This window comes from Leptopilina boulardi, unplaced genomic scaffold (assembly GCF_019393585.1).
Source record: "Leptopilina boulardi isolate dan_hultmark-lab unplaced genomic scaffold, ZJU_Lbou_2.1 LbouV2_213, whole genome shotgun sequence".
Taxonomy (NCBI): domain Eukaryota; kingdom Metazoa; phylum Arthropoda; class Insecta; order Hymenoptera; family Figitidae; genus Leptopilina; species Leptopilina boulardi.
Window position 1 is genome coordinate 815,337 of NW_026137767.1, and position 22,192 is coordinate 837,528.

Here is a 22,192-nt window from a genome sequence, read left to right on the forward strand (position 1 = left end):
GTTTTTCATAGATCAAATTTGAGCCCTTGATTAACCCTTGTTTTATTTAGTTAGGGATGAGGTACCATAGTCAAGAATTGAATGAACAAAATGCATGGCGGTGTTAAACATATTCTACACTCAGGGTGCTTACCATTATTTAAACAAAAAATGATTTATTTAAGTGTTTTACATAGATAAAATTTAAGCCCTTAATTAGCCCTTAATTTATAGTTAGGGCCGAGGTAGCAAAGTTAAAAATGGAATGAACAAAATGCATGGCGGTGTTGAAAATATTCTCCATTCATGGTGCTTACCATTATTTAAGCAAAAAAAGATTTATTTAGGTGTTTTACGTAGTTAAAATTTGAGCCCTTCATTGGCCCTTAATTTCTGAGTTAGGGACGAGGTAGCATTGTTAAAAATTAAATGAACAAAATGCATGTCAGGGTTAAAAACATTCTCCACTCAGAGTGTTGACCGTTATTTAAAAAAATTGATTTAATCAGGTGTTTTACCTAGATAAAATTTAAGCCCTTAATTGGCCCTTAATTTATAGTTCGGACTGAGATTCCATAGTCAAGAATTGAATGAAGATAATTCATTTTGGTGTTGGGAATCTTCTTCACTTATGGAGATGGCCGTTATTTAAAGAAAAAAGCATTTTTTAATTTTTGACCTAGTGAAACTAAAAGCCCTTAATTAGCCCTTAATTCTGATGGGCTTCAGAATGTATTACGTTGTATTTTCGCAAAGTTCTGATGTGGCGGTGCTAGCAATTTATGAAGCTGAGGTGCAAGTTATTTAAAAAAAAAGTTTAATAGCCCGAAATTTCGGCTCTGTGGCCCTTAATAGCCCTAAATGAGCCCTAATTTATTTTGAAGGTAGTTAAAATTTGAGCCCTTCATTGGCCCTTAATTTTTGAGTTAGGGCCGAGGTAGCATAGTTAAAAATTGAATGAACAAAATGCATGGAGGTGTTAAAAATATTTTCCACTCAGGGTGCTTACCATTATTTAACCAAAAAAAGATTTATTTAGGTATTTTACCTAGGTAAAATTTGAGCCCTTAATTAGCCCTTAATTTATAGTTCGGGCTGAGATTCCATAGTCAAGAATTCAATGAAGATAATTCATTTTGGTGTTGGGAATCTTCTTCACTTATGGAGATGGCCGTTATTTAAAGAAAAAAGCATTTTTTAATTTTTGACCTAGTGAAACTAAAAGCCCTTAATTAGCCCTTAATTCTGATGGGCTTCAGAATGTATTACGTTGTATTTTCGCAAAGTTCTGATGTGGCGGTGCTAGCAATTTATGAAGCTGAGGTGCAAGTTATTTAAAAAAAAAGTTTAATAGCCCGAAATTTCGGCTCTGTGGCCCTTAATAGCCCTAAATGAGCCCTAATTTATTTTGAAGGTAGTTAAAATTTGAGCCCTTCATTGGCCCTTAATTTTTGAGTTAGGGCCGAGGTAGCATAGTTAAAAATTGAATGAACAAAATGCATGGAGGTGTTAAAAATATTTTCCACTCAGGGTGCTTACCATTATTTAACCAAAAAAAGATTTATTTAGGTATTTTACCTAGGTAAAATTTGAGCCCTTAATTAGCCCTTAATTTATAGTTCGGGCTGAGATTCCATAGTCAAGAATTAAATGAAGATAATTCATTTTGGTGTTGGGAATCTTCTTCAGTTATGGAGATGGCCGTTATTTAAAGAAAAAAGCATTTTTTAAATTTTGACCTAGTGAAACTCAAAGCCCTTAATTAGCCCTTAATTCTGATGGGCCTCAGAATGTATTAGGCTGTATTCTCGCAGAGTTCTGATGTGGCGGTGCTAGCAATGTATGAAGCTGAGGTGCAAGTTATTTAAAAAAAAGTTTAATAGCCCGAAATTTCGGCTCTGTTGCCCTTAATAGCCCTAAATGAGCCCTAATTAATGATGAAGGTCTCAATCAATATTTTGAAAATGGCGGTTCTAGCTTCAGAGACGTAAAGTATGAAGCCAATCCCAGAACATTGATTTTTTTGGGTTGGGGCGATTGAAAAAGAATCTCTCATATGCGTAAAACTAAAACTAGCCAAAAGTGCTCTTTACGCATATATGCGCAACTTAAAAAAAGTGATGAAAAACATCTCAAATATTCCTGAAACTGGTTACTCGGGGGTTTTTGAGGTCGCTGATTCCGAATCTGAGGTCGGTTTTTCAAAATTCAAAATGGCGGATCCAATATGGCGGACGACAATTTGAAAATATGATACAATTCGCTTGAAAATGGTTACTCAGGGGTTTTCGGAGTCGCTGATTACGAATCTGATATCAGTTTTTTAAAATTCAAGATGGCGGATCCATTATGGCGAAAAATTTTTCAAAATTGATCGGATTCGACTGAAGCTCGTTACTCAGGGGTTTTCGGGGTCGCTGATTCCGAATATGACATCAGATTTTCAAAATTCAAAATGTCGGATCCAATATGGCGGACGACTATCTCAAAATCTAATGCAATTCGCTCGAAACTCGTTACTCGGGGGTTTTCGGGGTCGCTGATTACGAATGAGACATCAGTTTTTAAAATTTTGAATTTTAAAAAACTAACATCGAATTAGTAATCAGCGACCCCGAAAATCCCCGAATACCCATTTTTAGGAGAATTACATTATATTTTCAAATTGTCGTCCGCCATTTTGAATATTAAAAAACTGATATCAGATTCGTAATCAGCGACTCCAAAAACCCCCGAGTACCCATTTTCAAGCGAATTGCATTATATTTTCAAATTGTCGTCCGCCATATTGGATCCGCCATTTTGAATTTTGAAAAACCGACCTTAGGTTCGTAATCAGCGACCCTGAAAACCTTAAGATACCAAGTTTCATAAAAATTCATTAAAATTTTTTTCAACACACTTTGGCCCAAATAGTGGAAATCTCGTCGACAGTCAAGGGGTTAAGTGAGACCACTAATTTTTAGTATCAAATTCGTAATCCCTATGAAATTCTGTGTTCAGACATGTTATACAAATGCCAAAAATATTAGGCCAAATGTCTGGGATTGGGCCCAATATTTTTGAAATTTATACCACAAGTCTAAACCCAGAATTTCATAATGGTTACGAAATGGATGGAAACTAACTTTTTTACTGTGGGTCTCACATTGGGCCCCCAAAGATGAGATTTTTTTAAATCTCTTTGTTCGTCAAAAAATGTTGTGCCCAATCCCAGACATTGGTACTAATATTTTCGGCACTTATATAACATGTCTGAACGCAGAATTTCATAGGGATTACAAATTTAATACTGAAAATTAGTGGTCTCACTTAAAAAACCACTTTTTTCTTTGTATGGCCCAACATTGAGCCAGGGCCCAATTTTTTGGTTTCAAAGATGTAGATCTTTTTGTTTGGGACAACTTTTGTTTGGAACATTTTTTACGAAAATTCGTACTTTTCGAGATATTTGCAAATTTCCATACTATATAATGGACGTGAAAACTAAGATGCGCGCGTCCCGCCTCGCCGCACGGGACGTTTTAATTTTTTCTTGCAATGTTCTTGCTGTCCCATTATGAAAATTAGAGAAGTTATTCTTAACATCGTAAGCAATAAGTAGAAAAAAACTTTTTGAAATCGAAGAGGTCGTTTTTTCAAAAAATAAATTCAAAATTTTTTTTTGCATTTTTTCCGGGCAAAAATATTTTTTTTCACAAGCTTTCAATCAAATTGCTCCAATCATCAAAAATTCTTGTAATCACATCCCATGGAATTGCTCGTCTCCAGGTATACCCGTAATCGGCACCGCCTACTTTAATATTATGTTTCTCACAAAATTATTGTTGTCCCACTTTCATAATTACATAGCTCATAGGAAAAAACCTCAGCTTTCCAATGAAAAAAAAAAACACCCGAAGGGGTGACAATCGAAAAATAAGGGTTGTTTTTAAAAAAAAGGGTGAGAAATTTTTTTTTTAGTTTCGTATACATTTTTGAAAAGTACGTGAAAATACATTCAAATCGATTATAGATAAATTAAAATCCATTAACTTTTGTCATAGTTATACGGATTTGAAAATGACAATGTTACCCTTAACCTCAAAACTTCAACCACCTCTACTTTCTACAAATATTTTTTTAATGAGTTTATATTTTAGGGATTTATGACTATCATATAGGACAACAATTTACCAAAGTATGAAGCCAATCCCAGAACATTGACTTTTTGGGCTGGGGTGATTGAAAAAGAATCTCTCATATATATTATAACATTTTGTGACTATTTTTTATTTATTATTATTTTTGTAAAATCTTAATAAAAAGGATAATATGAATTATAATAGAAAAATGTTATCTACACTTTGAGGTTAATTTTGGATTATTTTTTATTTTATAAGGGAATAATTTATTTTAGCGCCAGAATATTTTATAAAAAATATACAAAAGTTAATTATTTAATTATGTTAAATATTTACCAGACTATTTCAGAAATTGATAGGAAAACTTCCTAGCAAACCGCGGAGAGGGGGGAGGTAAGGAGAAAAACACATTAATTATTTCACTGAATTTAATTTCACTACTTAAATTTATTACTAATTTATTAATTTCTTTTTTTAAATAACATTTGAAAAGTTTAATTAATATATTCGGCCTAAGACTGAACTTACAGGAAAATTATTCCGCTTGCCATGCGGTGAGCAATTATCACTTTATTTGTTTTTAAAATTATATTTTTATTCTGCCAATCTGGCGAGAAATGGAATTTACTAAACACTGGGACTCACCGTAAATGGGTCGCCGACCACGCATCGCTCCTCGTCCTGACATGTTTAAGTTTATAATATTTTAGAAAATATTTTTCGGTTTCCTGGTGCTCTTGAATATTCAGGAATCTCATCCAAATATGTGCGCCAGGAAGTACTTCCCCTGCTGACTTCGTAACAATTGAGCGACCATGGATTTGGATATTGTCGACAATTCCGCGTGATAACATGAAATCATATGTGGAACGCGAGTGTACAAATTTTATTTATTAAAATAATACAGGTTTAATCAGGTTTAATCTATTATTTTATTTATTTTAGGAAAAAAGGAAGATTTCCATTTTGATGGGGTGTTTTAAAAAAAATAGCAATAGCTTATTGTGTGTGGCAAAATGCCACGTCACAATATATATATATATATATATAACATATCATAAAATAAAATACTTACCTTTGTATAAACTCTAACGTCTTTTTACTGTTTTCACCGTACGTATATCCATATATATAATACGTTAAAAGTAAGCAAAAGAACTCTTGTATTAAAGTTTTAGGTTCTACAATCTTTTCCCTTGCTACAAAGATTTCACCTTTGGCTTCTTCGTTGAACAAAGATTTTCTTGAAATGAAGAAAATATGAATTACTTAAATTTTCTCAATTTTCATCACACTGAATATAAAATAACTAGTTTAATTATTATTTTATTATACCTGTTATAATGAAGATAGGACTTTCAGTTTCATCCAAATGATTTTATTGTTTCTGCAGCTGAGGTATCCTGAAAAATAAAAAATTAAAAGCTTTAATAATCGCATGTAATGAAATTAATAATATATTTATTTAACTTTTTTAATGGTCTTACAGGTAGAAGGTGAAAGAGTTCCATTTCATTCTCCAAAAAGTAAAGAGGCAGTAAACAAAATACAGCTATTAATTTTGGAGTGTCATTGTGCAAATTCTTACATGCTGTACACGCCTTGCTAATTATGTTTTTCATTTTTATTCTGACATCTTTTCGTTTTTCTGAAATTTGATTGTTTTTCATTACTTCAGATTAGAAAAAATGAAATAAATCTATTCCTTCAGATTCTTGTTCACTCCAAACATCTTTTGCATTTTTGCCGAACAAAATAGATGCATGATTAATAAAAAATGGCACATCTTGAAGACAAGGCCATTTTTCCAAAACTTCTGTCATAGTTTTCCTGTCAATAATATCCCTTCGCTGAGTAGGGTATGTGACTTCTATAAAACCTTCAATTTCTATCTGTACGGATTTAACTTCATTTAAATTCCTCCACAAAGATCTTTTTTCTATTAAGTTTAAACGTTTCTCCTGTTGCGTTATTTTTGTTTCATTGGAAGGTAAAGGCATTTGGTAAGCCACACAGCTGTATTCATCGTGATTTATATTGTCTTTTGTCACTCTGATTGATTTCTTCTTCAATGATATTATCTGAAGTAGCTCTTCTTTTTTTTGGATTTTTTCGTTCGATGGCTTTTTATAATTGATGTGATCATAGAGCCTAATAAGAAAAACTTCTTTTCCATCCCTTAACTTTTTTCCATCAGCATCAATTATTTTTAGAGTTTGTGGATATTTATTGACAAATATATTAATTAGAGAACTAGCCGTATTTCTTCTGTAATCTTTTAGTGTTCCAATCATATGAATGCCCATAATTTTCCTTAACTCCCTACAATCTTTGTTGGACAAAGTTTCGTGCATTTCTAGTTTCTCTTTCATCGAATCAGGTAGTGCACTCCAAGGAAAAGAAAGAGGATTTTTTTTCTCATAAACAGCAGTAATATTTGAAACTGTAAAACAAATAAAAATACATAGCAATTATGTGAAATACTGCATATTTTAGTTATGTTTTGTATCGACATTTTATAATACCTTCTCTTCTAACAGACGATTGTTCCTCGCTGGAGCATATATTAAAATTATTTTGTGCTGTAGGAGAAAAGGTTAGGCTTTGTCTAAGAGCGTCTTCTTTTGTTTGCCAATCTTCTTCTTTTTTAAGAATCATAATATTAGTCAAAACAAGCAAGGCTAACAAAAATTCATCTTCGTCCATAACAGCTCCATTTTCTTCCAAAACAAGCTGAAAAATTCCATTATAGTTATTTCAGTAATAAGCATATTGTAGAGATATAGAGAAGAAAAATTTAGGCAAAATTAAATAATATTAAATAATGGATACCTTATAATAAATATGAAGTGGTTCAAAAGACAGAAGTTTATCTACAAATACGTATTCGTAATTTAAAATTGATCCAAGTTCATAAACTCTAAGATGTGGCATAAAAGTTGCCTCTAATATTTCCAAAACAAAAGAAATTTTCGTTTGAGAGTCATACAATATTAAACAAATTTTTCCGAATTTGATATTAAATTGGTAATGCTCTTGTCTTAAAACAACCACGTCTCCTCTTTTGTAAGAAGTTCTTTAATCACGACTGAGCTGCATTCCATCATATTTTTTAAACCCTTCTGATAAATTGCTGTTTGTATATCGAAACAATACAAAGGTTGCAATTTTATTTCATCTTTGACATTCTGTAAGTGACGTATACCAGCACCTTGCCTTAATAAACTTTGAAATAATTAATGTTTTTCAGAAAGGGAAAATGTTATATTTTTAAAATTCTGAGATGCCTAATGCATGTTTTGAAAAGAGTATGTTTGCTTTCAAAACGAAGAGTCCAAACTCTTAAAAGAGGACCACATTCCAGAATTAATTTCGGATAGTGGTAAATGTAATGATGCTTTGGAACTAACTTATGGGTTGGAAATAAAGCCATTCTTAAGTATAAATATTCATTAATAATAACCTGAAGATATGCTACGAAACTTTTATGAATTTCTGGAGCAAATATTATTTCTACTATCTCTGACAGTTTCAAAAGACAAAGCCATACTTTATCATCAAAGTTTTTTATTTTATCGACAATTAAAAGTGGATACAGCCTTAGAAATGTCCAATTTTGCAAGGCGCTACCTGACAATCTTAAACAATTTTCTTTCAATTTTGATGGTTTGTCCCTTCCATCAGTCGATGAGTATTTAAAACTTTCAATTCTCATGACCACAACAAGGACATAAACCAGGCATGTACACATGATAATAATTTAGTTTGTTAAATTCCGAATTAAACTTTATACCTTGATAGTTTTTGTTTTTAACTATATGTGTAAACAGGACCGGTCCTAGCCTCTTTTGCGCCCTTGGGCAAAAAACCTCCGGCGCCCCTTGTAAGGGAAGGAAATTGCTAAAAGTAAAAGAATATTGTTTACTAAGTCCAAAATTTATTGACCCAAAGTAAAATAAATAATCATACAAACATTAATTTAGACATAATTTACTTCAATAGAAAACAAACAAGAAATAATAAACATCTTATATATATACATATTTTAAAACTTTCCCTTTCTAGCTTTCTTGTCAGAAAAGTCTAGTATTAATTTAGAAAAATCTATACTTTCAGCGATATCGTTTTCGATTGAAAGTGTTGCCAGACTGGGTAATCTGTTTTGAGTCATCGTCGATCTCAAATACGTCTTGATAAGTTTTAGTTTCGAAAAACTACGTTCACCGCTAGCGACAGTCACAGGAATGGTCAATAAAATTCGCAATGCTATCCATACATTTGGATATAAATCCTGTAACTTATGTTTCTTAATAAAATTTAAAACATTAATAGGAGCACCTTTAACTTCAAGTGTAAGGAATGATTTAATACTAATTAGTTCATCGCACAGTAAAGAAGCTTCAATATCAGATTTACCATTAACAGTAAGTTTAATTTGTAAATCCGCACAGCATTTGAGTAATTCTTCCCTTCGTGGTAAATTATTTAAATTGTATAAAAAACCCCAGGTTTCCGAAAAATCGTTTAAATGTTCAAATCGTTCTTTGAGCGACGTTAAAGCTGTATCCAATAAAGGATTAAAGAACTGTATTTCAAATTTTTTCTCTGGAGATTGTACAGCCTCATCTATTGTTCTTTCATCAAATTGACGTTTCACACGTTTTACTCTTTTTGTTGTTGTGAATATCGGTTCAATATTTAATTCGTTCGCTAATGGTTTTGCCGCTTCCATAGCTTGTTTAAAACCAGTTTTTCGATATTCTTCCAAGAAAATGCAACAATTTTTTAACATATTAGAGCATTCAACAATGTCCATGTCTTCTGATTGTAATTTTTTACTTACGACATTAACTTGGAATAAAATATCGTACCAAACAATTAAAGAAACGATAAAGCTAAAATCTTTCAACTGTTTTGATAGGGAAATTGCTTCGTGAGCTACTGCAGAATCACTTTTTTCTGTTTCTTCAGCCAAAGTAATTAAAGCATCATGAATATCTCCAATCTGATACCGAACCGCTTTCACGCTATTTATTTTTGCTTCCCAACGTGTATCACTGAGTTTTTTCACTGAAATCTTTACATGATCAGTTTTTGCAGAGTCACATAAAACAAGATTTATATTATGACATCCACAAGTTGCAAGAACTGCTAACGGATTTATATCTAAAATCCTTTTTTGCACACCCTTATGCTTTCCCTTCATGTTTGCCCCGTTATCGTAACCCTGACCCCTGCACTTATCAAGCTCAAATCCATGTTTTTCCAGAATGCCAATAATAGTCTCAGCAATATTTGCACCTGTCGAATCATCAATGTTACAATACTCTAAAAAGTGTTCTTTAATTTCAATTACCTCAGAATTTATGTTGACAAATCTAATTGTGAGAGAAAGCTGTTCTTTATGAGATACATCTGGAGTGCAGTCAGCAATTATTGAGTAATAAATAGCTTTAAATGCATTAGATTTAATTATGGATATTACTTGTTCAGCCATCATTTCTATTAATTCGTTTTGAATTTTGTGTCCACAATAGTGATCTGAAATATCACCTTTCATGGCAAGCGAAACATGCTCCTGCATCACAGGATCAAATTTAGCGAATAATTGAACCAAACCAAGGAATTTACCATTATTAGGCGTGTACAGTTTATCGGAGGATCCTCTAAAACCCATATTGTTTGCTGCCAAATACATGGCAATGTTCATCAATCTTAAAAGTACATTTTGCCATCGCAATTTTTCTTTATTAATCATTTTTTGCTCTTCCTTGTCTATGGTTGTACCTTTTTTCATTTTTAACTCGGTTTCCATCCACTGTTGATAGCAGTTTATATGCTTAACACTACTCTCGTGAACTTTTATCGCCTCTGACAAGTGTTTCCACTTATTAAAACCTTCAGAAACTAGATTGGAATTTGGATTTTTATCAAAAAGTCGGCAACAAAAGCAAAATACACAATCTTGAGAGTCAGAATATACTAACCAACGGCGCGAAAACGTTTCACCATTTGAAAGCGTCCTCTGAAAGTAGTTATTTGAAAAATGTCTTCCGTTTTCATTTTTTGGGAAACTACTTTTAGTTGTTCGTGTTGGACCCATATTAATTATCTGGTCAACGATTTTATTGTTACGAATAATTGGCCAGCAACCACAATCCGATAAATCTGTTGATTTTAATGAGTTTTCAGTTTCTTTGGAAAACTTTTTGTTATTTAAATCTATTGCTGAAACTGATTCATCTTCTTCAAGAAGTTCCATTGGTTCGGTAGAAACACTCGCTTCTGTAATTGAAGCATCAGATAATTCGTCTGCATTTTTAACATCTTCAATTTCATTTTCTTTATTCGGTAGGAGGTATTTCTCTAAATTCATAGATTTTAAACTTTTTTCAAATTTAATCTCTCTTTCCGCTTTTCGTTTTCTATTTTCCCAGCCAGAAAGCTTCTTTTTAATATTCAAATTTTGCTCCATTTTAATATTTTAATTTTATTTTTCTTAATATCCATACATAACCTGTAAAATAATCCATTAAAATATAAAATTAACTATAAAATTTCGAAAGTGTAATATATGTAATAATTAAACAACAATAAACCAATATAAACAAACCAGATATACACAATACAAAATCACCGTAGAATGACAATGATTTACTTCTCTTGAAATCCCGAAAATGTTGAAAATGCTGAAAAGTTACATGAAAACAATATTTAAAATCTGTACTCATTAAAAAATTTGGGTGAATAACTTAAAGTAAAATTAATAAGAATATAAATTCAATTTTTACGTTATCTTTTCAGGTTAGGTTCTTAAAATTTTATTTAAACACGTATATCAAACCTTTATGTAATAACTGTTTTGTTAAAATATGTAAGTAATGTATTAATTTTTTAAACTTAATTCAGTCTTTGTCGTTTATATTTAAAACATTTCCATTATTATTTATTTGAATAATGCGATCCAGAATAATACTTATACTGATATGTTTATCAATGTCCTTTCTGTCATTACTAGAACAGGGTGCGGAGCTCAAGAGAACGTATCATACAGGTAGGGTCAGAGATGGGTAAATGTAAAAAGCTCGAGGGTTTCTGCAGTAAAATACATATGTAACACGTCATGTATTATACCTACCCATCTCTGGACAGGGTGGGTCAGATACAGGCAATATAAAAATCAAAGATAAAACCAACCGTGCGTAAAGGTATGCTCATATCTTTCTTGTGTGCATAAATTATGAAGCATTGCCATCTTCGGTAAAAACTTTCCTTCACTTTGCATTTTCCGAAGTGAGCAAACGTGGTTGGTTGTCCACAATCAATTAGATTGTTGGTAACCAATCAGGTTTGTGAATTTCGAAAAATGGAAAGTGAAAAAAATTTTTTACCAAAGGTGTAAATGTACATGCATTGGAGAAGGACAGAACGATCGGGATGAAAAAGTCTATGAGAATGATAGAGATAAGAAGCAACACAGGAAAAAACTCTTTTTTAAAAACAAACACGATAGAAAAGAACGAAAATTTTTACAAAATATATGTGATTTTTCTTTGTGTCATTCGAAAGTAACATAGAAATTTGAAAAAACGCCAAATTACGTAAAGAATATAAAATTACATTTAAAAAAAGAGGCGCCTACGGCGCCCCTCATTGTCAGGCGCCCCCGGGCGGCACCCGGCCTGGCCCCCCCTAAAGACCGGCCCTGTGTGTAAACGCTTCACAATATGTTTCGATAGTTCTTTTTTTGTAAATTTTTAAAAAATAGCGATCGTCTAAATCTTCTTCCTTTAAACTCTCAGTAGAAGATTTATCATCAGAAGACTCACCTGCTTCAATATAAGATTTACTATCAGATGACTCGTATAAACTAGATGTATCAGATAAATCTTCAAATAGAATCGTTTTCTTCTAATTCTTGATCTATATGTATGTCGCGACGAGCATCATTTTCGGTTGGAAAACTTTTCTTTTCATTTCGATCAATCAAACAGTGTCTACAGAAAAACTTTAACCTACTGAAGTTTTGACAAAATCCACCTAATTCATGATTACCAAGATTGTCGCCAACAATAAATGCTATTGTTCCTTTGATCCATGTATTACATTCGACTTCTAATCCTTCTTGTTCAATCTGTTTTAAATCTTCTACAATTATACCGTACACTTTTTGATGGTTAAAATACTTTTCCCGACACAAAGCAACTAACTGAATAGAATCAATCTGTGACCGAACATATTCTGGAAGATTACCTAAACTCATATACTCTGCAAGTAATTTATATTTTTCTTTCGAAGAACCCAAAGGATTTACTACTTCAATACTATTTTGATATAAAATACTTTTTAAAGATTCAGGATTTGTTTGAAAAAAATTATTTGATTGATAAATGCTACCATCTATAAAATCCCTAAGAATAACATCATTCGAACTTTTAGAAATTAATGAAATATTAGGTAATGATTTATCCCTGAACATAGTTTTTATAGTTTCTTGAATTGCAACATAATAAAAATAATGTCTCTTTCCATTTAATGTACATAGTAGTTTTTGTACAGGCTGCACATATATAAAATGTTCTTGATAGAATTTTTTTCGCTTATAATTAGTTTTTAATTTGTTGGAATTTATTAAAAATGGATGCTCCACTTCAATACATTTATTAATTTTTTCAATTATTGAAATTGATACATTCTCATTCAATAAGGTTTCCTCTAAAACTTTTTTCCAAGTTACCGAATTCAGCTTTTCTATACTGTGCAATTCTTCGATTAGATATTAAATCGTACTACCTGGAATCATATATCGAGTTTCTAATTTCAGAAAAAGTTCAGCTGTTCCTTTTAAAAGTAAACTATTTCGTACATTTGTAGGTAAATCTACTTCCGTAGTTAGGGATTATTGACTTATATCTTGCATCTTTTCAACATTATGTAAATCATGTGGAGGAATAACTTCTTTTACATCCAAAAAGTAGTAGTTGGCAACACGTAGAGCTCCAGCTTTCTTTTGAGCTTCTGGTTTTAACGGTCTTTTTGCCATTTATAAAATAGTTTTTATTTTGTGATTTTGAACTGTTGTTATAAAGTATTTCTTGTGACGTAGTTCGGTATATGTATTATTGTTTTTTATCTCGTATTAACTTTGTTTTGTGACTTTTTCTGAGTGCACTCCATTTTTGTGCGCAATGTCTGAGCCTCAACCAATTGCTGTGGATAAGTTTTGTGTTCGTTGCACTAAAAGGGTGACTGATGCACTTGTGCAGTGCAAGGTATGCAAAGCTCCTTATCATAAATCATGTGCATCAAAGACAACGACGTTAGATAATGGTGCATTTTCGCGATGTTGTGGTACGCCACGTGCGCGATCGCCGACCTCACTTGATGTTCCCTCCATCAATATGACAAGTTCTGCTGCAGCGACTACCTCGGACATCGAGTGCATAGTGGGGCGTATTGTCAATAAAGCTATGATCGATCTAAATGTCAGACTTGATTCCATGTCTGCATCTGTTACCGACCTGAAAAATGACCTCGGCAACATAACCTCCAACGTACATGATATAGCTGAGGACATTGGTGTTTTGCAATCAAAGGTTGGCGACACTGACAAGAGAGTTGATAATTTGGCGGCAAGAGTTTCGAATATCGAAGGTAATTTGCAAGATTTATCTAGCAATACGTCTGCTAATGCGGATAATTTCTCTCAATTAAATGATTGCATAAAAGAATTTGAAGAGAGAATTAAACGTAATTGCAATTTGATGTTATTTGGGCTTCCTGAATCGAAGTCTACTACCAATAATAAAGATGACACATGCAATGATAAACTAAATGCCTTAAAACTGTTTTCTACTTTTTATGATTCCTCAAGTATCACTAATGCTAGTTTTCAAAGAATTGGTCATTTTACATAGGAACACCAGAGATCGAGACCGCTGAAAATCACTTTACCGAACGAAACTAAAAGCGAAGACTCTACACCAGAAGTTCATGATATTAAAGAAGACTGCACGAGAAAATTCTACTCTAAAAGGGATATTACTACGACTAGACAAAACAAAAAAACAGTTGGAGGAGCTGGCATCATTGAAGATAAAATTGGAGCATCGTCTTTCTCAGGGAGAGAAGGACCTTCAAATCGCTTATCGTCGTGGCGCGCCTGTTATAATCAAACGAACACTGTCAGCTGTAACAGGCCAGTCGACTTAGCATATTCGTCGCGACGTGAATCAGCTAATGGCGGTCAGTGTGTGAGCTCTTGCCCTCACACACAGCATACTCCCTTACACCTACCACTACGAGTAATTCCTGTCAACGTGATCTACCATCTGCTGTTATACAAAGGCACACCTTGAAAACAGACATTAACATCTATTATCAAAATGTGAGAGGCTTCAGGACGAAATTAGAAACATTGCGCCTTAGTTTATCTTCTACATTCAACGATATTTTTATTTTTACTGAAACGTGGCTGAATGAAGACTTCCAGTCCAATGAATTAGGATTTCACAATTGTAGTGTTTTTAGGTTTGACAGGGGTCCTCATTCTAGTATTTTTGCTCGCGGTGGGGGTGTTTTGATTGCTGTGAGTACCTTACTGCGTGCTTCTTTAATTGAAACTAATGTGCAATCGGTGGAACATTTGTCAGTTAAGTGTGTTTTGAACTCAGTTACATATATCTTTAGCGTTTTTTATATCCCTCCCAACTCAGACATTAATATTTACTCTACAGTTTCTAGAATCCTGGATAACATTGCGTTGATATATCCGTCCGCTATATTATGTATCTTTGGAGATTTTAATACTCCTTTTATTTGTTGGGATCAGAATTTAAATAACTCCGTTCTTGAATGTTATCCTGGATCATCTTTATCACAAAGAAATATTGCTAATGTAATTTTTGAATTAATGAACTATTTGAATTTAATTCAGTTAAACACGTTCACTAATAGTCGCGACTCTATCTTACACCTTGTCTTTTACAACTCACATAATTACACTCTGTCTTTGGCGATTGATTTAGTAGTTCCTATTGACTCTTTACATTCTGCTATTGTATTATCAATTAACACTAATTACATTCATTTTTCAAGTGCTTTAAATTCTCGATCATTTAGATATGATTTTAAAAATGCAAATTATGCTGGTCTTATGTCTTTCTTTGATAACATTAATTGGGACGCGTGCTTGGATAAAAATGATGTCAATGTGGCTTTAAATACTTTTTACAAATATGTGTATACAGCTTTTGAATTTTTTGTTCCAATTAAAGTAATTTTTCATTCGAATTATCCTACCTGGTTTAACCATGAATTAAACCAAGTCACTTGTTTTCAAAAAATAGCACATAGAAGATATAAACAAACTTTGTCAAGATTCGACTACGATGTTTTTTCTTACCTTAGATCTGAGTGTAAAAATTTATCGAAAAATTGTTACAATGTATATATTAGTAATATTGAAAAATCTCTACTGGATTGTCCAAACAGGTTCTGGAATTTTGCAAATAGCTCGCGCATCGATACTGAATTACCCAAAATAATGAAATTGGGTGATGTCGAGGCTTTGAATGATAAGGATATCGCTGATTTGTTTGAGTGTCATTTTCAGAATGTATACCATGTTAGTACGATTAATGATAACTTAAGTTCTGAATTCTCAAACTTTAATAATCTTCCTGCAGTTTCTATTAGTAAAGCCATGATCCATGAAAAACTTAAAAATCTTGATATTAATAAAGGCGCTGGACCGGATGATTTACCCCCCTCTCTCATAAAATCTTACTACTCGTCCTTCATTGAACCTTTATTTATAATGTTTAACATGTCTCTCAATTCAGGAATTTTTCCTTATGAGTGGAAAAAGGGAATCGTTGTTCCTATATACAAATCTGGTAATAAAAATAATGTTTCCAACTATAGGCCTATAACGATTCTCAATTCCATTTCTAAGGTATTTGAAAGTATTGTTTTCGACATTGTTTATAGTCATGTTTCTCACTTCATAATTCCTCAACAACATGGTTTTATGAAGAGAAAATCAGTAGTTACCAACCTAACTCAATTTTCTGAGTTTTTAATTGATAATGTGGGAAACGGTAAACAGGTTGACGTTATCTATACGGATTTCTCTAAGGCATTTGACAGAGTAGACCATGGTATATTGCTACAGAAGCTTGACTTGTTTGGTTTTACTAAGATGTTTACTAGTTGGTTTGCTAGTTATGTTAACGATCGATATTCAACGGTTCGCGTTAATAGTGAATATTCACATGCTTTCTTAGCTACTTCTGGTGTTCCTCAGGGATCTCACCTAGGACCTCTTCTTTTTTTATTATTTATAAACAATGTAGGTGACTCATTGTTACATTGCATTTATTCGTTGTTTGCTGACGATCTAAAAATTTATAAAATGATTACTTGTGATGCCGATTGCAGGGATGTTCAAACTGATATAAACAATTTACTGAGATGGTCTATTGATAACCGGCTTGGCTTTAATATTGATAAATGCAATGTAATATCTTTTTTTAGGCATGAGAAACCTATTATGTACAATTATACCATTGGTGGAATCTCTTTAAAGAGGGTATCTAGTTTGAATGATCTGGGAGTCACTTTTTCCTCAAGCCTGAGATTTGACACCCACATTACCAATGCTGTCAATGGGACACTTAGAGTTCTTGGTTACATTAATAGAATAGCGTGTCACTTTGGGAACATAGGTGTACTCAAATCATTATATTTTACTCTTGCTAGATGTAAACTAGAGTTTGCATTGGTGATTTGGGTGCCATACCAGGACTACCAATTGACTAGGCTTGTGCGTGTCCAAAACGTGTTTCTCCGTTTTGCAGCAAGACAAGCTGGCATTTACTATGATTTATTTAGTCATGAGTATACTGACCTCAGAAGAACTTTAATGATTCCCAAATTCTCATCGAGAATTATTTATTTGGACATTTTATTTTTATTTAAAATTATTAATAGAATTTTAGATTGTCCATTGATTTTATTAAGTATAAATTTTATTGTCCCTAAAAAGAGTTTGAGAAATCAGAAATTATTCCAAGCAAAATTCAATAAAAAAAACTACATGGACAATTCAGTTTTGAATAGAATCTGTATTAGAGGAAATGAATTTTGTCATGAAATTTACTTTTTTGGCGTATCGCTTAATCAATTTATTCGCAATTTGCGATATTTAACATTAAAAGCGTAGTTGCCAACGTGATGTCCTGATATTATTGCTTAATAATTATCTTATTACTTATTATTTAGTACTTCTGCACGAAAGGGCGTTTTTTTCTATTTGTAAGCCCGTATATGTATTTAAATAAAATAAAATAAATAAAAAATACATCACTATCTCTGTTTAGAATTTTTTTTTCTATGATATTTCGATATAAGGCTTGTAAATTAATTTACTGTACTATATTTTCCCTTCGTCCTGCAGTTAGGAAAGATGCTCTTTAACGATAATCCATGAGAAATGTGTTGTTTAAGATGTCTAAGCAAGAGCTGGTAATTATCTACTTCTTTATTACATATTGAAACGTTGCATATAAACTTTGAGAATTCGTTCATAACATTCAAATACTGAGGTTGCAAATCTATATTTTTAATCAATAAGTTATGTAATCTAATAAGATGCATTCTAAGAGACGCTAGAGTTTGAAAAAATTTTTTGCACCCATTGTAACCACAGTGAAAACTACTGCTTAAATTTGATTGATATTTATGGTGATCCAGGTGTTGTTTTAAAACTCGTGTACTATGGTGGCAGAAACGACATACGTACGCCATCATACTGAAAGATATATGTGTATATATAATATAAATATACTATATATACTAAGGTAAATGCACTAGTAATCGTCAGTGCATTAGTTATCAGCAGCATTACTACTGCATTTACCTTATATAATATATTAGAGTGCCCCAGAAAAAAAATTTGTGAAAAAATTGAAAAATAAATTTTATTTGAATAGAATTTCAAATGTTAAAATTTTAAAAAAATGTGACTCGCTAGGATAAGATCTAAATAAAATAGGTACACCACTAAAGTTTACACGCAATAATTAGGTTTAAAACATATAGTTTTCCTGACCTTGGATCTAACGTTAACTAACATCACGGGAGGTAGGACCTGTATTATTTAAAAGTGACCATTTTTTTCACTGCAAGCCGCACGGACAATTCAATACACAGCCAACTTTAGTTTATTTCCAACAATTTGTAATAATATAAAATTTATTTTACTAGATGAGATAGAAAACACTACGTTATTCAGATAAACAAATAGAAAATATGCTCATTAAAAACGACAGTTTTTTTGAAGGCTATGTTAAAATTTTAATTAATGATTGTTTTTAAAGTGTAAACAAATTATGAAATTTTTAATTATCTAAATTGCTTAATTAATGCTAAATGAACTTTACATCATTAAAATAATTTAATTTGACAATTAATATTGGCATAAAATAAATGATAAAAACTAAGAAAATTAACCCACAGAATATTTCATATGATTAACATTTTTTTTATTTGTTTTTCTCAATAACGTGTTTTCTATCTGCTCGCGAATAATACTTTTTCATTTAGGAGCGATCGAATTGCATTAAAAAAGTATATTTGATTCAAATAATTAATTACTTGATTATTATTAAATAAACCCAACTTTACTTTAGAATTTTTTGTGAACTATTTTTATTGTTGACAGGCATGAAATAAAAAAAATCGAAAAATGTATAAATTAAAAAAATATTTGTTTATAAATAATAATTGTTTTTTAAAATAAAATTTCAGAAATATTTTTTTCCCTTAATATTTTTAATAAGTCGATGAAAAATAACCTTTCTAATCAAACTTCAATTATTCCTGTTTTTAAACATTAAAAAATAATCAAATACATAGTAAATCTATTTCAGCTATTACTGGCTCAATGTTGGCTCAGTATTGATTTTCCAGTACTGGAATGGCGGTACTGATACACCACTAGTTGACTGTAAATACCGGTACTGCTTTAGTACAGACTGCCCAACCTCGGCTGCGCCAATAGTGATCTCTGGTGTAATAATGCAATTTTTGGTTTTAAATATTTACATGAAACAAATAATTTTTATCTAAATCTAATAAACTGTATTTGAATGAATAAATGATTTCTGTATTTGAAACGAATACCATTTTTCTGACTCAAATAATTATTATTTGCGACAAATATATAAATATATATATATATTTATTTTATAATACCGAAGTAACCTATTCTTTGAATCAAATAAATAATTTTCGTGTATTTGACTTGAAAAATATAAAGCAAAATGATTAAAATTATTCAAAACTTTTTGGCATACTTATATTGGATCCTTAAAGCTTACAATAATAACAAAATATGATTAAAGTTCTTCTGGACCAGTTCATTGTTTTGTTCTCTATAAATCTAAGAAAGTTAAATTACACTTATTTAAAGTTATTAGTAGCTTTCTCATTCAATAAGTGTAATATGCAACTACAATTTGTAAATTTTTAAGTTATTAATTGCAATTTTACTTATTGATTGAGAGAGTGACTTACAATTTTAAATAAGTGAAATACAATTGAAATTAAAATTAGATTTTGAAACATACCACAAATAAGTAACGTAAATGGTATCCTTGAATAATCCACAATTTACAAATCCAAAATCACAGAAAGAACACAATTTTAAAAGACTTTTAACACCACCGTTTTTATTTACTTATAGTATGTTTCCCAGGCTAATGGTTGAGAGAAACTGACGGTAAAAAGGGATTTTTTCGGGAATTTCGTATGGAGTATTTAAAGTATTCCAAAATTTGCTATATTTCTATTTGAAAAATCTCACAAACTTTCTGCCTACAAAAAACTATGAAAAAAACGGGTACGGAAAACTCATAAAATTATCTCTCTTGAAATAAGAAACCCTTAGCCGTCCAGACTAAGACAAACCAGATGTGACAAACTTTTTTAAATAAGAAAATATGTATGTACTATAAAAAATAAAAAAATTCTATAGTTACTTTAGAGTAAAAATATTTCAGGGTATATAACATAAATCTTTTAAAAAACTATTATTTATAGTAATAATAAAAACAACTGTATTTAACTTTTTGTTAAATAAAAGAAGTTGTTATCATAGTTTTATAAAATTGGTTGAACTTTTAAAAACTTATTTTTAATAAGGTACACAGTAAATAAAAATGTTGCAAACAATATTTCTTAAATAAAAATATTTTTTTATTTATACAACTACAATGTTTACAACTAATAAACTAAAATTTTTAAACTATTATAAATGCATTAAAACTTACCTTACTTTTTTACAACATTATGTATACTTTTGATGAAAACGAAGACACAAAAACTAAAATACTCTTATTATTATTAGTTAATGAAAAAAATTTTATAATTTAATGAAATATATTATACATATAATAAAATGTTTACCACACAGTGTAATTTGCAATTTTTCCACACATGATTGAAAATATTCCATATTGTCGTGTAATATTTCTATACATGCGTGTATGGAAAAGCATTTTTCCATACATGCATTTTATACGTATTGGAATTTTACACGGAGAAAAAGGAATGGTTGGGCCAACCATAGGTATTGATAAATACGTCCCATCAATATTATATGGTTACCACAACCATATCTTTAGTTAATACAACCATAGTATGGTTGGCCTAACCAAAGGTTAGGTTGTCACATCAAATTTGCAATTTTTCGTCATTTTGATGTGACAACCTAACCTTTGGTTAGGCCAACCATACTATGGTTGTATCAACTAAAGATATGGTTGTGGTAACCATATAATATTGATGGGACGTATTTATCAATACCTATGGTTGGCCCAACCATTCCTTTTCTTTCCGTGTACCATAAAATAGAAAATATTCCATACTGTCTTGAAATTTTTCCATACTTGTGTATGGAAAAGAATATTTCCATACAAAGTATTGAAAAAAATCCTTACATTTGTATGGGAAATTTTCCATTATTTTTTAAAGTGTATTTTAGATGTGATGGTCTGCTAACTTTTTTTAGATTTAGCAGAACATGTGTTTTGTCGAACCCTACGGGAGCATTTAAATTGCGAATAGGGCACTTAAATAGCCTTAATGAATACTTTTTCAGGTTTTTGTTTATAAAACTGAATATAATCATATCCAGAACACGTTTATTTTTTAATTTTATTATAGTAAACAATTATTTTTAATAACAAAAAAAAACTTTCGAAAACGAAAAATTCATATTTAAAGTTTGGAATTTCATGATTAATGTGCAAAAAGAATTATCAGGTTTCGGCAACTTCTGTCGAAGTTTTTCAATTTTGAAAAATTGTATGCACAAAATTTCAATTGTTTATAAGAAATAAACAATTTATTGATTATTTTCCAATTAAATTTACAGGTTATTTTTAACTATAGTAGAACTATCTTTTTGCACATTTACATTGATAAATTTCAATCTTTGCAAATTTTAGGCCTACTTGAGAAATTCTAACATTTTGATACGCAAAAACCAAAAAATAATTGATATGACATGAAAATCTCGTTATAAAAAAATTAATGTCTCACTTCAGAAATTTCAAGCCATATATCTGTCGATAAGGCACAGAAAATGTTAGTGTGTTTTTTATATTATTTAAGTACCTACTTGAAATATAACGATTTTATTGTAGAAAAAAGAGTGGGAAAACCAAATGTTTCACAAAATGAAATGGTTGAATACACCAGAAAATGAAAAATATTTATATCCTGATGAAGGAATCAAAAAAGTTTTACAAGGAAATTTGGCATATCATACTGATACAGAAAATGGATATCCGCGAATCGAAAAATTATTTGACAATAAAGAAATTTGTGACTTAACAGAAGTACATCTAATGCCACCTGAAGATTTTTCCTTTTTTGTTAGAAAGGACAGTCCATTTTATGAAATTGCCAAAATTGGGTACGTACTTATTGTATTTTAACTCTCTTCATTACTACAAGTTTTAAAAATCATTTTAAAACTCAAAAATGTCGTGATATATATAAATATATATGGGGTAAAATTC

At 31.0% G+C, this 22,192-nt stretch overlaps 2 protein-coding genes across 2 annotated transcripts in view; one reads left to right on the forward strand and one right to left on the reverse strand.

Annotated features, from left to right (window-relative positions):
- Window positions 1-22,192, forward strand: part of LOC127279017 (ionotropic receptor 75a-like) — a 380,333-nt gene that overhangs the window by 320,347 nt on the left and 37,794 nt on the right. The window contains exon 8 of the mRNA XM_051301087.1: window positions 21,815-22,086. Within this exon, the coding sequence (XP_051157044.1) occupies window positions 21,815-22,086 (272 nt within the window). The remainder of the gene's footprint in view (window positions 1-21,814; window positions 22,087-22,192) is intronic.
- The window catches only part of LOC127279020 (uncharacterized), a 335,741-nt gene that overhangs the window by 140,526 nt on the left and 173,023 nt on the right, over window positions 1-22,192 (reverse strand). The window lies entirely within an intron of this gene.